Here is a 17,663-nt window from a genome sequence, read left to right as displayed (position 1 = left end):
TATGTCGGCTATGAATTATGGGCCGTTAACTTTGCCTTCGAGACGCGGCCCTTCGCTCCGCGACCAACCAGCATACGAATCGCTACTCTGCCAACAGAAAAAAATCACACATATGTACATGCCTCGGGTGTTCCTCCCATACGAAAAATTCGCCTTTAACTAAGTGGCTCGTTTGTACGTATTAATTGAATCCCATTGAAACGTTAAATTCGATAAACGGTTCCAAACGAAGAAAAAAATCGAATAGCGTTGACATGTTAAAAATGTTTACAGTTTCCGAGAAATACATGTTTACGCTACAGCTATCGTTGAAAAGAACGAATATTTTTAACATAACGTTCATGGGAAAGATCAGGCACGAAAACGTGACATTTAAACAATTTTAACGGTAAATTTACGAGTGCCAGTAAAAAGCGCAGCTATTAAGTGTTCGTTAACATGATATCGAGGAATGATCATCCAACATCCTTAGTAGAAATAAATTTTTGATTTGGTTGTTGGAGAATCGCTCTCTGTAGAGCGATTCTAGATCAATGAAACTTACGTAACATCCCAGACAATACAGTGATTGGCACACCAGTGGCAACGGGTGGAATGAATTCCGAAAATCATGCTAAGACAGTGCTCGTACACAGCTCTCATAACGGCATAGTCTTAGCATTGGGGCAACACTTGTGGCGACACCTTTATTCGGTGGCAGTCTTCGACGAAACCTAGAGCCATTCTACAAATGCTTTGACAACGTTTTATGGGATGTTCTGCAACAAGTTGAGTTAAAAGAAACGATCTTGGAGATGGCGGCAGGATTAAATACCAAAGTAGCAGAGGAAGCATTGAACTATAGCGTTGGTCAAAGTCAATTATTATGTCTTGTTCAAGCACTGGTTAGAAATAATAAAATAATGGTTCTCGATGAAGCCACTACCAACGTTGATCCACAAACTAATTCCCTGATTCAACAGAATGTAAGGAAAAAATAACGCATAGATGAATACCATAATGGATAGCGATAAAATACTTGTAATGGATTAGAGTTATTTGGTGGTAAGTGAGAACATGTTGGACATGCATAGTACATTTAAGTCCGTTTCTCAATATTCAGTTTTTAGGAATTTGATCATCCCCTATGTTCTGTTATAAAAGAAGAAATATTTTTACAATATGGTACAACAAACAGGTACTGCAATTGCGAATAGATTGTTAGAACTGACAAAAGAGGTGAGTGGAGTATAGGAGTAATTTCTTCCACTGCGAGGGAATTACTGACATTAAGTAAATTATATTTTTTCAGTGTTTTTATAAAAACAAAAAACTGTTATCTTGATAATTGCTATGTTTTAGAAACGTTCAAGTTATGCAATAATTAAACAGGGTTTTTCGTACCTTCAATTTGCATTTTGTAATAGGATTGCAATATGATTTGCAATAATTTCAATAGAATCTGGCTTCAAAATTTATTTGCATTGTACCAATTCCTGCTAATTAGCTATTTTGCATAATCATTCTAAACAATTTTATCTAAAAATCTTTATCACATTTATGTATACTATAGAAAATTTTCTCGTTAAAATTAGACTCTATTTAAATTGATTTAAACATGATTAAAACCTATGGCAGCCATTTGCTTAAATTACTTGCTATATAATTTTTAATTATATCATACTACCATATGATGCAATTAACAATTATATACCAAATACATATTTCCCGGGTCTCACCACGTGGAGGTTGCTGCGAATGGAGACCCACCCTAACCGCATCCCATCCACCCTCCTTTTGTATAAGTTATTATTGAATACAATCTCCCTTTGATGTACATTTGCAACAAGTTCGATATTTGAACCCTATGCAAACGTACAATGGAAGGAGTTTAAGAAAGAATTTTCATGAGAAAGAATTGTTACAAATGAAAGAAAACACAAATACTCTGTCCAGCCAATAATTATATTAATTTTAAACTAATCAACCTAACTAGGAATATGTATCAACTTAAAAGAAGTGACTTCTACTTATCAATAGGTCTGAAAATGTTTCACTCTACGTATGCAAAGATCTAACAGAACACAGTACATGAAGTACTTTGTATTCATGAACTGGAAGTATTTGCAAAAATAAAGAACAAAAAAGAAGCTCTGAAGCAACAAAGGAAAAATACAATAAAAGATCTTGTACGGATGAACAGAGGCGATTGAATTTACAAGATGGGAGACAACATACGAGTGAACAATAGATGACAGAAAACACTGGAACATTTAAAACAACACTGGAAACACTGGAACACCTAAAACCACTGGAAATACTGTAAACACTGGAATACCTAAAATAAAACTAAAGACACTGCAATATCTGGAACAGAAATGTACAACATGTGAAACCATAACAAGAAATATTACCAAAAGAAGATACATATGTATAAGGTAAATGTGATTAAAAGTACATATAATAATAATAAAATAATAAACAGGACAGGCTGGAATATCCAAAACAGAAATGTACAACAAGCAAAATAGTAACAGGTCAACAAATTTCATAAAAATATATATCCAAGAGTAGAAACACACGTTCACATATAAAAAAAGACATAGAAAAATATAAATATAATTGAAAATATACGTACCATTTATATACAAGTAATAATTATCATATCAATTAGTATTATATATGTATGATCACATCTTTAACTTTGTAGCATAATTTAGTAGAAGTACATTATTATACATCCATGATATATTTTTATTCTGATGCTGTATTATTTCCATCAAATAGACATCGTCTGTGTTAAACTACAAGCTGTAACAAAAACTTATACAATGAATTAGTAACACTCTACAAAAATTTGATGAACAAACACTATAAATCAGATATAGAAAAACATCATTTTATCGAAATAGTATCGTAAAAATGATGTATGTAGCATGTAATAAAAGTAACATATAAAATGTTACCAATTTAATAATATTTTTTAAAAGAATTATTAAACTACACTAACTTTGATTTTACAGGTAACTGTACTCTAATATACTTCATGATTTTTAATGCTTATGCATTTCGATACACAAAATATACAATGGAATGTTTAAATATCAATCACAAATGAATATTAAATGAAAATAACTATATCATTCTGTAATATTTTATGACAAACGCTCGATTAACAGAGATATGAAATGGACAATTAAAAAAATGAAGACAATCCACCGTCTCTCATTATCGTTATTAAATATCGTGAATGAAGTATTCTTTCTTTTCCGTGTCATGAATTTATTATAACGTGAAACAAAGAATATCTCAAAATTAATCACGGTAAATGTTTCAATATAGTTGCAATAATAATTTATTGTAACAGAAATTGGCTAAATTAATCGCGACAACAGCCATGGCACTCTTTATAATTCATAACACTAATTCGCGGGGTGTGTCAGGAAAAAAGCAATGCGCGAGCAGCCACCTCAAGGCACTTCACTTAATTCGCAACGCTAATTTATACACCCATAGTTTAAGTACGTAACACTAATAGAAAAGTTTTTAAACAGTAATCTGTATAAGTGCAATGTCACCACGGTGCAATGTAGCTTGTTGGCTACTGTGGTGACTCTTTATGCAAGATCACACTTCCATAGCGGAAATGGAAGATTTTATAGATGCGATATTGTACCCTGGTGCGACGTAACTCCTTTGGCTACGGTGGTGAGGATATTTCCACAGAATAAGTGGAAGATTGGGGCATTTTGTTAGTCGCAACACTATTATGAGAACCGCGTCATTCATTATCGCAACACTAAATGGACTCAGAGACTTAATAATTAAAAACTATTACTTCTATAGAAAACAAAAAGATGAAACTCGATATATGTAAATCGCAACACTATAAAACTAATTACAAACTATTAATACATATTAAAATAGCAAATACAATTTAACATTATTCGCGAAACAAATATTTAGCAAATAATAATCATATATTCAGCAAACAATCGCGATCTCATGGTTCGCAACGCTAAAAAAGCAATCACAATTATCATTTCTACGCAACTTTAATTCAAAACGCGATATATTAATTAATACGCTAATAAACTCTAATAAAAATCGCAATTTGGATTTAAACGCGACTCTAATAAAAACACGATTCTGATTTATTCGTAACTCTAACAGGAACCGTAAACAATTATACGCAACACTACAATTGAAACCGCGATATGCCCAGCATTTTGCTGACTAGAATATACTACTACTATACAAATATGAGCATAATGACAAAGTAGTAACAAAGAATGACTTTGCATCGAGAGGGTTGCCTGCCTCTGAATGCATAAGTCACTAGTAGTTGCCCTCTTCTCCGGGCCTCTTCGGCATATAGCCTCTTCTTTCTTCGGGCATGAAGCCCAGGACCCTGAAACTTATATCTAAGCTCGAGATTCCCTAATCGCAAACCAACAAATGACTCAAAAAATGAATAAAAACATGAAACGAGAGACTTCTAAACACACGCAAGACGAGCAACGATTTAAGAAGTCGTTGTCCGTACAAACGTGTAAAATCTCGAGCAGAAAACGTTCGTTTCGTGCAAATCACGACCGCGACCGCGGGGCAATTCGAAAAATCGATCGAGTAAAGCCAGTGGCGAACGGCATCCCCCGTTCGCGCCAGCTTCACCGTCGATCACTCAAATCTGATTCCCTGAAACAGGTTGAACCACGCGAGAAACGCGCCTGCCCGATCGGTGACTGTGGTCAACCTGCCCGGCCCTACCTGCTTATTACTAGCAGACAAACATACCAGAAGTAAACTACCTACCTACCTAGCCCTATATTTAAAAATGGCAATAGATTCACACCAACACATTCATTCAACCCCCGGAAATTCTCACTCAAACACGCGGGCGCAATAATCCTACACTAGAGAGAACGTCCCGGGACGCCTCCGACACCCGAGCTTGGCATACAACCTCGCACACTCTAAGGGTACGTACCAGTGCTGTAATCGACTGACGAGTTCTAATGACCATTGCGTACAACGCTAGTGAAGCGTTTTTATCTACATTTAAATGTTTAATGTGAAATTTTAAACATTGAATAAATCTGTATTTTTTACAAAACACAGAAGTTCTATTAGCGACAAGGATGTTATTGAAATTGCTACCATTTCTACGTACTAGTAAATTGTTTCAATGGAAACGACGCAATTCCACGGTCTAACCACACACACACACACAACGTGGAAAATACGTCGTGCACGATACACTAGCACGTCAGTCGCGAAAAAAAACATCTCATTAGATATTATAAAATCAATCATCGTGCCCATCGCCTTTTCCCCACCCAAGTAGCATCTGAGCACGTGGATGGGGTCCTGGCAATGAACACGGAAGGGGTTAAACCTGAAAATCCTGATCTAAATATAATGATTAGCGCTTTATAAAAAGTTATTCATTGGTAGATTGATATTGATCACCCTTGGTGAGGGTGGCGGGCTCCCCCGTCTGCCCGTCGGAATAACCGGGGGCCTTACGCAACAGGGCAGAGGCCAATACTGGGACGCTATAGTGGTAACACCACGCTACTCGACAATCAACTCAAGTTCATTTATTTATTGTCAAGAATAATTAAATTTAAATTCAAAGTTATATTTCAAATTCAAGTTAAATTTAAGATTAAAAGTAAATTTAAAGTTAAAGTTAAACTTTAAATTGCAATTAAATTTAAAATCAAAATTAAATTCGAAATTAAAATTAAATTTAAAATCAATTATTTTATATTCCGTACATTATAATGACAGAAGAAATTGATAAGCGTCTCTATCATTGTCTCGATCAGTATTCAATGTAATATAACTATAGAATTGAATTCAATTTTACAAGAAATGTACTAATTTCGAGCGATCTCGTCATCAAAGCAATCATTCTATAATACGAAGATAATATTCAAGCTGGATGCTTCAATTTCGAAATACACTCGTCGCGAAATGTCTTCTTGCACATGTAATTCCTGACATTGTTTCGTCAACCAAGCGAACAGACTTTAATTACAATGAAAACTATGCTATATATTTACGATATGTTCCATATATATGATGTTTATCATATATATGATTTATTTCATACATTCAATTTGCAGCATCCACACTAATATCATTGCACAATAATTATAATTATTACACAAACGAAGTCGGAGGGTATCCGACTTCACCAGTATGCACTGCTTCAACAAAGCAGCTGTAATATATATATATGACTTATTGGTTCATAAAAATATATATACATGTGTGTATATAATTATTAATATTCATAAGAATATTTCATTTTCATATAATGAATTTCAATATTTCAAACTTTCTAAATATACGTACTATGTGTGAATCAATCAAAACTATTATAATATTCGTACTTATTTATTTACTGATTATCAGTATTTCCACTATTATTATCTTATCTTATCTTATATTATGATATTAAAAACGCGAAGTGCAAGAAGATCTAACCTGATCTAATAAATAACACACATAAAATAAATGTTACTACTCATGGATATAATTGTATATCCATGGTCATTATGCTCATAAAAGAAATTCTATGTATGTAATTACAACCAGTCACCCGTGTCGATTTGAACCTTTCATCCTACGACATGATTAGGTGACCAGAGGAACTTAAACGCATGCGACTCACCGAACGATGAGTAGAATAGCTCAGGCAAGTCATCAGAGATGATGCTGGGACCTGAGGGAAGTCATCAGAGATGTTAAGGCCTCGATGAAGTCCTCAAGGATGCTGAAGCCTCCACGAAGTCGTCAGGAGATGCTGAAGCCTCGATGTAGAGGTGGAAGCTGAATCCATTTTAGAAGTAGCTGAGAAAAACTTAAACAGAAACCACATTATTATAATTTAGTCTTTAAAGGTCCTTGTTGAAATGTTTATATATTAATTCTCTTTATTGTAATTAATTTTGTAATTGATTACAATAAATCAGTAGGAATTACGTTAATTTTGTAATCAAAAATATCAGAAGCTTAATAAATTTGGAATTGTAAGTGGAGTACGAGAGATACTTACATTTTTGGCTTTTGAAGCACAACTGAATCCTTTAGGTAAACAGCAATGGGACTCTAATACGGAGGCATTAGACATATAAAAAAAGAATTAAAAATAAGAAAATATATAAATAAAAGACTATTATACTATTGCCATTTACGAAACATACACTGACTCTACTCTTTCGCGTATGATTATTATAAAAAAATGAATGCAATTATAATTAGAGCAGCTGTGCTCTAAGAAATACTAAAACTACTTATCACAACAAACACTGACGCTATCGACCACATTGCGCGCGGTCACTAAAATTTTCTGAAAGAAAAACATTGTTAGTGGGGAACAAGGAGTAAATAAAAACAACACACAGTTTACTTTCGTATTATTCTCCTTTCTCTGATCGAGCGTTTGTTCAATAGAATATTACTTTCCTTTGTTACTTTGCTTTAGAATATAAATAAAATAGATTATAAAGTTTAAATATATTGTAAAATATATCCAAATATTGTAAACTATTTATGAACACATTAAAAATTCATGGTTGATGTATAAATTATTAATGAGCTGTATTATATGTTATAAATATTAAAAATTGCTTACGAGAATGAGTATGAAACAAATAAATCATTACTTGTTGCATATATCATGTGTTCATCATGAACTATATATCAACTATTACCAAATAATGGATAAAAAGGTAATATAAATTTATACGATACGTTGAACGTTCTTACAGCCTTTGGGTCACACCTTTTTCAGTAATAGATGCAATATTATCCACTCTGCATATCCATCGTTTGTATCTATGATATAACTAATTTAAAATCTGTAACAGAACAAAACAAAACAATTAAAACAAATGTACAAAGATAAAATTTATTATTATTTTAGTTATATTAACATTTTATAATAAACAAGTTCGTAAATCATATTTTAAAAATTTAAAGAAAGTCTATGGACAACTATGCACAATGAAACGCATAATAAAAAGAAAAGAAAAAAAATTCAAAGATAAATTCATATTTATAATAATAATGTTTAATAAATAGTTAATTAAGTATGTAATGATTAAAGAAAGTTAGTAAGAGAGCAAAAGTATAATAGAATCATAATTGAGAATACTATATAGTTGATAAGCAAGCTTGTGAACGTACTTCGAAAGCAGAAACGTGTCTCAAAAAGTTTTATCGACAGCAGAGGACAGCACATCTTACCAGTAGTAAAGGACGACACGAACTGATTACCAGTGCCATTCTCCGCATGCCCCTTGGGCGTCCGAGCGAGGACGAAGGCGCCCGAATGTAATTCCTTATCACGCTGCTACGTTCTATGCCATGGCCTGGGTATTTCACTATCTGCTTCAACTGTAAACAAATCAGCTAATTGAAAATCTCCTGCAAAAAACGCGTCCTAAAAATAGGAGTTCCAGTTAAATTCTCATGCGTATTTTTCTCAGAAAAGTACACACCCTTGTGTTACGATATGCATTCTATTAGATAATTTGCACAAAAAAATTTGTATGTATAAAGCACGTATAACATATATAATATTTCATTCTACATATATAAATAAACTATTATTTTATTATTTATACAATGTCAATTGCGAATAATGCAGTACATTATGTACTGAAATATTCGAATTCTTGTTGTAAGAACGAAATTATTACAATAAATCTCTTTCTTTCAAGGCAAAATTCAACTATCACAAGGAAGGAATATTTTAACTTACATTTCTCGGTATTTCGTTGCAAATTTACATTTCGAACTAGCACAACATGTTCTCTAAGCTATAATTCCGCACTTTTTTAACAATTTAATTACTTGGACACGTTTTATCTAACTTAAAAATGTTAGAATTGAGGAAGAACGAAAAGAGACGCCATCGGCACGCAAGCTTGGACTAGTCTACAAGAACTTTGAAAGCTTGAACGTGATTGGTCGAAAATGTCTGATCCATTATGGCTACCGTAAGGAATATTGCAAATTAACGAAGTAAAATTATTTTTTTCAAAGAAAAATAATTGTTTATATATAAAAAATACCATGTATAGATCAAAATATAATAATATAGCAAGATTTCAATAACTTTAACTATTAAAAATGGAATACTACATATTATATAATATTAAGTTATATTATGTGTTTAATGTTAATTCCGTGTTCCAAACGTTAAGGGAAAAAACAAAGAACGTAAGTATCATGATTTTATACTTATTCACACAAATTATTCAACATTTGGAGGGATTATAGCAATGACGTCACTTTTCGTCCCTGTTCCAAATTTTTATTTTTAAGTTAATTAGGCAGTGTTTGTTGTTACGCAGTTAAAATATGAACAAAAAATTAAAATGTAATTATTAGAACATGTTGTGCTAGTTTGTCATGTAAATTCCTAATTAATTTAAAAAAAATGTAAGTTGAAGTATATTAATGATCTGATTCGCGAGCTTTTCCCTCCCTTGTGGTATATTTGTCGCATTATATTTTTCTTAGCGACACTAAATCGAATATTTCAGTATATTATACACTATAATATTCGCAATAAGAGTCATATAAATAATGAAACGACATAAATAGACGCGTTGTATATGATAAATAGAAAATACGAATTTTTCGATAACAGTAGAATATGTGTTTTTGTGGTTTGTCGGGTGTACGTATCAGGTCTTTGCACGGATGCATTGTTTATATTAACAAAAATATATCATACAGTGATAAATGTGGGGGAGAGCGATAAGAACGTTCGTTGGCACTTAACACCGTAGGGGGCAGGAAGCGGTACGGTGTGTTAGTGTGTGTTGTCTTGACGTGCTGGTTGTTTCCGCTGTTAGGACATTTCGCTGTTTTTGAGGTATATTGCAGCTTGATTATCAGTGCTGTAATGTCTCCAATTTCTGGTTTTAGCTAACTAATACACTTTAAACTGACTACATATATAAATAAACTATTATTACTACAAATATAAATATACTTTTGTGAATTTTCTATTGTTTTCTTTTTGTTTGGGCACTTTATTATTATAAAATATGATTTGAATTTGGTCATTGTACAATATTAATATAATTAGCTTTATTGTTACACACTTTTGTTTATTCTGTTTGGTCTTGATCTATTACAGATTATAAATTAATTACACATGCTGAAGTAGAGAAATAAAGATTACTAATGAACATCCCAATGAATAATACAGCAATGGGAAATTATATACTTTATGGAGATTAGTAATGTTTTATTTATTATTTAAAAGGATCTAATAGTCTAGTGTGTAGAGTCAGTATTGTTGTGGAAAATTATGTTTAATATTTTTCAAAGCACAGCTGCTCTAATTATAATTACATTTAATTTTTATAGTAATCATACGTGAGAGTAGAGTTAATGTTTACTTCGCAAATTATAATATTATAGTAGCTTTTAGACTTTTATTTTTTTGAAATACTTATTATGGGTATTAGTCTCATATCACTGTAATCGTGTTGTAGTAATCGATAGCGATTGAAAATTAAACGTGTTGCAAATGTATATTGAAAAGAGGTTTTATTCAATGATATTTTGTATAAATAAGGAGAATAGATGGGACGCTGTTAGAGTGGGTCTCCATTCGCAGCAACCTCCACGTGGTGAGACCTGGGTATCATATATTTGATATATACTTTTTAATTGCATCATATGATAATATATGATACAATTATAAATTATGTAGCAAATAGTCAAAGCTAATGGCTGCCATAGGTTTGTTTAGTTTAAATTGATCTAAAGTAGTAATTTTTAAAGATAATTATATAGGCAGTAGAATGATAAAAAATTTTAAATAATATTGTTCGTAATGATTGTATAGAATTATTTTCACATTTATTTTCTAATAAATCTTTTATGATTCGTTAGCTATGTAGTTTCCTTCAATTTAATCTTTGATAATATCAAATAAATAATATATAATAAATATAATATCAAATATATATTCATATTTTGAATTTATAGTTTTAGAATTCCTACATTTTTATATTACTGTAATAAATATATAATTATACTAATGTTATTATCGAAATGTTAATATTAATATTGGATATGTAATTAAAATATATAACATTGTTAACATGTCAATGATAAAATTAGTTTGTCTACATTAAAATGAATGATCTTATAATTAAATTATTAAAATAACCTCTTTTTTCATTCATTCAAAACGTACTTGTTAAAAATAATTTTAATTTATTAAAAAAATAACTTCGCGAATATATACGGAAAATATTTTGAATTGGTACAAGGTATAACAAGAACCGAGTCTTTTTAGCTGGTGGAATGCAAATATTATAGTCTTATTGAGACTAAATTAAAGAAACCACATCTTCTGTGGTCACACAAATAAATATACATACGAATACACACACAAAGGTAACTGAAATATATTTTATTTTAATAGTAAAACCGATTACGAAGAATGGACCGAACTTAATTTTGCTAATGTCATCGCAATTCGAGTAGATCATTATACAACGATAAATAATAATTTCTTAATAAAAATAGCTTAAAATTTGATAACTAGCAATATTAAATGTATATAATACAATTATATAAACTAATATGTTAAAGATGTATGTTACGTAACGTGTTCGTACATATGTCTTTTACGTTTAAGATAACAATATATAAATATACATACATATTGTTATCAAATATATACTATTTCGCTTGTCTCTTCCACCATTTATATATTTCAATATCGGTAGAATCACAATTTCCGCACCTACAATGATCAAAATAATATTCTATACTAATAATATAATAATAATTACAATAATAGTAGCAATAGTTATTATCGTTGAAATTTTTACATAAAAATATAAATTATATTTTGTTAGGTGAAGTATGTGAGTGTATCGAGTTTTGGCTCTGCTAAAACGAAACTCGAAAGTAGAGTGTATATAACAATAATTGATCGAAATTACTTTTTAGTCTTGTCCTTGGGAATTCTATTCGAACACTGTACATTTTTGGAACCTGAGAAAATCGTGTTACTGAAATTTCACGTTCACCACTATTATTGTGGTAAAATCTTACATGTTACAATGTAAAATATTAAAAACGATTTTCAATTGATATAGGCACCTACAGTTGCGGCTATATACTTACGTACACGTCATATTTGAAATTAAAAATTTTATGTATCTAACATGTAGGATATTTATGTAACGGTCGTCAATCACTTATTTTTAAAAAATTTAGACCTTTAATTACATATCTGCAGTATGATTTGCACCCATTCTGAGAAATACTTTATGAATATTTTACTTCAATTCATTAATTTCGTAGCGCATAACTACTGATATACGCTATGGTTATACATAGCCAGAAAATCTGATGGATAAATGTATGGAAGATAAATAAAAGAAGAGTATCGAAAAAAACTATATAAAATACTAGAAGTCTGATTTGTGGCATTTATCAAAAGTATACTAAAAGTATATACTTACGAAATATTAAAATAGAATTATACGTTGAAGAAACTTATACAAATTTAAATACTTCAAACACACTTAAACATGTGCCTACAAAAAATTTAACATTTGAATATAAAAATGCAAGAAACTTTTTCATTATAGTAATTTGATATAAATTATTTTGCTATTTCAATTTGTATAATGTAAAATTATAAAAAATGCAACTCATTTTTGTATGCCTGTTTAATGTCTAAATATAGGATAAATAAAATTTAATTTTGCTCATTGTACGTAAATATGTGGCCGCTACTATACATATTAAAATAGTTCTTGTATGGTGTACAGATCTAAATAAAACTTGATATATATTAATAATAATTTAAGTAATAATACATATTTAACTGGAATCTCAAGATTGGTATTCTTATACCATAATTTACAAAAAATTTCCTTTGTGTAAAATATAGATGTAATCTATTCAATTATCTATATAATACTTTAAATGCAAAAAATGTAAAGGTATCAATGTGAGCAACAAATGGATTGAATTTTCAGATGCCGATTTTTTTGTACACAATAAACTATACGTATTTCCGAAAGTTAACAGTTATACATAAATACTTATTTATGTATGAATCTGTAATGCCATTTAATCAGAATTGACAAAAATCAATCGTTGATTAATACGGCAGTTATTAGTAAAAATAAACATAAGTATTTATTGCCAAAGAGTTTTTGTTCTAAAGCATCACAAAATCTCGGCCAGTGTTAGATTTTTCACTTTCTGAACCTTCACTACCTTCTTCACCTTCTATTAATTCAGATGAGGGAAGCTTATTTTCTTCACTAATTGAAATTTCTTCAATTTGAGTATGTTCCATAGCTAGTTCTTTGATACTAGATTTCTCTTCTCTGGAAGAAGGTATAAACACATACACAGTGAAGATAGCAGAAACAGATATCTGACTTATTCTTTGAATTTAATTTAACTTACAATTGTGTTGAGAGTGTTTCTTCTGTGTCAGAATCTTTTTCTTTCTTCTTCTTCTTTTTACTAACTTTTTTATCATTTTCAGATGTGGATCCATAGTAATCATACTAAAATTTTATTTATAAATAAAATATATAAGCTCATTAAATAATGAACATTTTACATTATTGAGTACATACTTGATAAAGTGGCCAGAATGAAGCAAAGAATCCTACATCTGCTGTTAAATTAGGCAAAAGCCAAAGATGGCATCTGCCAAGTGTTGGAACCCATAAAAGGCAAAATACAATTAATCTAATAATTGCTAATGCCAAAATGAATAAAAGGAATCCAGCAGCTGCAACGCTTATATAATATACACCTTGACGAATTGTTAAGGGCCACAACGGGAAGAGACAGACACCAATTGCACCTAAAACTACAAGTGTTCCAAAGAACCAGTAGTATATAGGTATTGGTTCATATATCCAAACATATGCATCATTACAGTCAACAAAATATTGCTCCATATGCATTTCTAAACGTACCTAAATCAAATAACAATATTTTAAATTGATTATTTCATTATATTTAATTTCTTTTAGTGCTAGAATTTATCATATTATTCTGTTTATTTACTCCATGCTGTATATTAGACATTCACTAAGCTATAATACTTGTTGAATTAAAATTTTGACAACTTTCGATATAACATAATAATACCTGAATTTATTTCTATACTATGTCTACAGTAATGTCAAATGCCTAATGTACAGTGAATGATTTTTTATAACCATCATTGTTACATATGTTATTGAGGATATAGTTCTGAGTAAATTTTCCTAATAACATAATTAATTATCTCTCAAACTTTACAAAATAGTTTGAAGAAACTATTTAAAAAGATTAACCATTACAAAAATTTAGTACTACAAAAAATTTAAGTTATAAATTACCAAAATTAGTTTCTAAATCGCTTATATAACTTGTTAAAAAAGGATTAATTATTAATTTCTTATTAAAACTCACTTTTGGTTTCTTTTTCTTCTCTTCCATTTTATCATCATTATCTTTTCCAGATGATACATCTTTACTCTCCTTAAATTCTTCCTTTTCTTTTTCAGCAGATCTTTTCTCTTTCTTAATTTCTTTAACTTTCTTCTTTATTCCACGTATTTTATACAATTCCTCTTCAGAGATTACTACCTTTTTTGCTCTATGAAAGAATTTATGTCTTAACATCATGTCAAGGAATTCAATAACCTGTTCACGTGTTTCAAATCTGGTTTTACTCCATGGGGAGCTTTCCAATAAGGCATCCACTGCACGAGTACCGGTAAAGTACTCGACATTGTGGTTTCTGTCAAATTTTGTTTTCTTTGATGGTACATTGTTACGGATCCATTTAGCTACTGCATATTCTTCTTTGGATGGTTTTTCTTGAACCACTTCATTCTCAACATTTGATATTTCCTGTTATAAAAGGTTAAGTCTTCATTTCTGACATTTCTATAACACATTTTGTCAATATTTCATTAATTTAATTATCATTTGAAAAATGTGACATAGACTGCTAATTAAGAGCATATTTTATTTTAATCTAAAAGGTATTAAATGTAATTACAATCGTTTAAAACGCGTAAAAATTATAATAGTAATTGTAAACACAGAATAGAAACTCAAGACAGTACAGAGAGATATGGTGACTTGGAATATACTGGAATGTAGTATGAAAAAAATTATAAAAAATCTATATAACAAAATCTATCATAACATACACATTAAAATAATATAAGCAACAAAAAAGTAATAGTCAGATAATATTTTAATGGACAAAGAACTAATTAAATTTAATTCTAAAATTTTAAATAGCTAAAATGAATTGTTTGCTACGTCATCCGTCGAATTGTATTGGATCACATAATCGTATTGACACGTGTTTTTAAGTAATGAAACAAATTGAATTTAATGTAAAACCAGATGTTATACTTGCGGTCACCAATTAAATATCACAACCCACATATACTGTTCAATAATGTCGCGATAATTGCATCCATATGTGATGCTTACATCTTTGCGCTTCCTGCTTTTCCTACGTTCCGCCATGTTGTAAATTTCGTTCTGCACTTGCGCAGTCAACCTTAGCTACTCATTAATAGAAACGTAGATGATGCGCAACATAGATTTGTCGTCTTATAAAATTCGATATCACACCAATTGATTTATACTATGATATATTAGAGGGCAGTAAATTTACAAATTTTATCTAATCCAAATATTTAGTAATGTTAAACGGACTCTCTTTGGTTATTTACAATATGTAAAATTTTATTTAAATATGAAACACATTTAAGATTCTTTAAAAAGAAATTAGTTAAATCCAGAAGAAGAGGAAGATTAATAATTAGATATTAGTAATAGTAATATCGATGAAATAAATTTTTTAATTTTATTTCAATATTGGAAGAATTTTTATTCATTATTCATTTAAAATGCGAAGGCAAAATCGAACTACAATAGACATTCAAGACGACAGAACGTACACCATAGAACTAAAAGTTATGTAATGCATGTGAGCTCTCGCGAACACCTCTTTGTTTTCTGTGGATATCTCTGTCTGTATAATACATAATATTGACCTAGTAATTAAAATATATGGGAATTTTTTTCATACAAGTAATTTTTACATATAAATTTGAATAATATTTATTTTTTACTATGTACATATACCAGAGTACCAATATATATGTTAAGTTACGAGTACTATACGAATAAATATTCTTGAATATTTGTCATGTAATCTTAATGATTGTTGTATATAACTGAAACATAATAGAAAACGTGAAATATATGAAAATGAAAAAAGTTTAATGTAAATTTTTCCATTTATATAAGGTTAAGCTGTGATAATTAAGAAGTTGCATAGGATAAAATTTGCAACTGCAAATTCAGGATGGAATAAGTATTGCTATTATGCATTAAGCTAAGTGAATATTTGTCTCTGGCAAGTACTCATTCTGATAACTATCAAATAAAGAAAATTTTCATTGTTGCGGAGAATTAAGAACTTTGAAAATGAGTGCACCAATAAGCACAGCAATGGATAGCTTGACAGCTGCAATTAGATCTAACATAATTCCAAATCAAGAATATTTATTGCAAGGATCAGTTTTAGATAGTGCTGTAGAAGTATTGCTACATAGATTACGTGGTTTATGTGACAATGTTGATACTGGGCCAGAAACTTTTAATGATCATGAAATGTGTTTTAGTATAAGGTATATAAAATGGTTTGATAAACATTATCGAACATATTGTACATTCCTTTTATATATGTACAAGTTGATTATTTATTGTTTTATATTTCAGAGGATCTGAGCAACCATTACTTTTACGTGTAAGAAGGGCTTTAGATTATCCAGATATGCCATGGCAATTACGTTATATTGGTCAACCTGAATTGGGTGATAAATCGCGTCCGACAATTGTTAGAAACAGTTTAGATATAGCAACCAGTAATACAGTTGTTGACTTTTTAACAGAACTTGGGTGCAGGTTAGACTTTGAATACATTGCACGTGGTTACATGTTTCGTAAAGGTAGAATGAAAGTTACGGTCTCAAAGATATTTAAAATGGGTCAGCAAGGTAAAATACCTGAGAGTATGGAGGCTATATCTCAAAGTTATTTAGTAGAATTGAGTGTTTTAGCACCTAGTGGTCAAGATGCAATTGCAGAGGATATGAGAGTCTTCGCAGAACAATTAAAACCCTTAGTACAACTTGAAAAGATCGATTATAAAAGACTTGTCCATTAATATGAAAATGATAAGTCAGTATTGTATTTTGCATTGTACTAACTGTACTTGTAAATCCTTTTACAGGAATTGTATGTAATAAAATTTGTTATAATTTAAATCACATAAAATAAAATTTTTATATTTCTTATAGTCAGATTATTATTGCCATTATCTTAATTATTTTCGTTACTATATGTTATTATTGAATACAGTAATTTATCTATATTAGAAAAGATACCACTTTATTGTCTGTACAAAGTAAGTCAATATAGGCTATTTATCGATTTTCATATAAAACTTTGTAAATTTGTCTGTTTTTTAGATAAATAATTGCATAAACAATTTTATTTAAAAAAGTATATATTAATTTTATTTTATGGCAGTAATGAATAATATATAAATATGCATACATAAATACATATAGAAT

General features: G+C 30.0%; 2 protein-coding genes across 2 annotated transcripts; one reads left to right on the top strand and one right to left on the bottom strand.

Annotated features, from left to right (window-relative positions):
• Nucleotides 1–12,606: 12,606 nt before the first annotated feature.
• On the bottom strand, nt 12,607–15,601 carry Trp1 (translocation protein 1). The gene is made up of 5 exons (XM_076898976.1): nt 15,508–15,601; nt 14,467–14,910; nt 13,638–13,985; nt 13,462–13,565; nt 12,607–13,379 (listed from the first exon to the last, which is right to left on the bottom strand). The coding sequence occupies exons 1-5, from the start codon at nt 15,541–15,543 to the stop codon at nt 13,208–13,210; spliced, it is 1,104 nt and encodes a 367-aa protein (XP_076755091.1). The 5' UTR covers nt 15,544–15,601; the 3' UTR covers nt 12,607–13,207.
• Nucleotides 15,602–16,259: 658 nt separating this feature from the next.
• Nucleotides 16,260–17,386, top strand: Med18 (mediator complex subunit 18). Its single transcript, XM_076898977.1, has 2 exons — nt 16,260–16,715; nt 16,807–17,386. The coding sequence occupies exons 1-2, from the start codon at nt 16,513–16,515 to the stop codon at nt 17,252–17,254; spliced, it is 651 nt and encodes a 216-aa protein (XP_076755092.1). The 5' UTR covers nt 16,260–16,512; the 3' UTR covers nt 17,255–17,386.
• Nucleotides 17,387–17,663: the final 277 nt, after the last annotated feature.

Source organism: Xylocopa sonorina, chromosome 8 (genome assembly GCF_050948175.1).
Source record: "Xylocopa sonorina isolate GNS202 chromosome 8, iyXylSono1_principal, whole genome shotgun sequence".
Taxonomy (NCBI): domain Eukaryota; kingdom Metazoa; phylum Arthropoda; class Insecta; order Hymenoptera; family Apidae; genus Xylocopa; species Xylocopa sonorina.
The sequence above is the reverse complement of the archived record's forward strand: the minus strand, read 5'-3'. Positions and strand labels throughout refer to the sequence as shown.

Coding starts and splice junctions, on each gene's coding strand:
- Trp1 (XM_076898976.1), bottom strand. CDS start 15,543: ATGGCGGAACGTAGGAAAAGCAGGAAGCGCAAAGAT. Junction 14,911..15,507: donor AAAGCAGGAAGCGCAAAGAT/GTAAGCATCACA, acceptor CTTTTATAACAG/GAAATATCAAATGTTGAGAA. Junction 13,380..13,461: donor GAAACACTCTCAACACAATT/GTAAGTTAAATT, acceptor ACCTTCTTCCAG/AGAAGAGAAATCTAGTATCA.
- Med18 (XM_076898977.1), top strand. CDS start 16,513: ATGAGTGCACCAATAAGCACAGCAATGGATAGCTTGACAGCTGCAATT. Junction 16,716..16,806: donor GAAATGTGTTTTAGTATAAG/GTATATAAAATG, acceptor TTTATATTTCAG/AGGATCTGAGCAACCATTAC.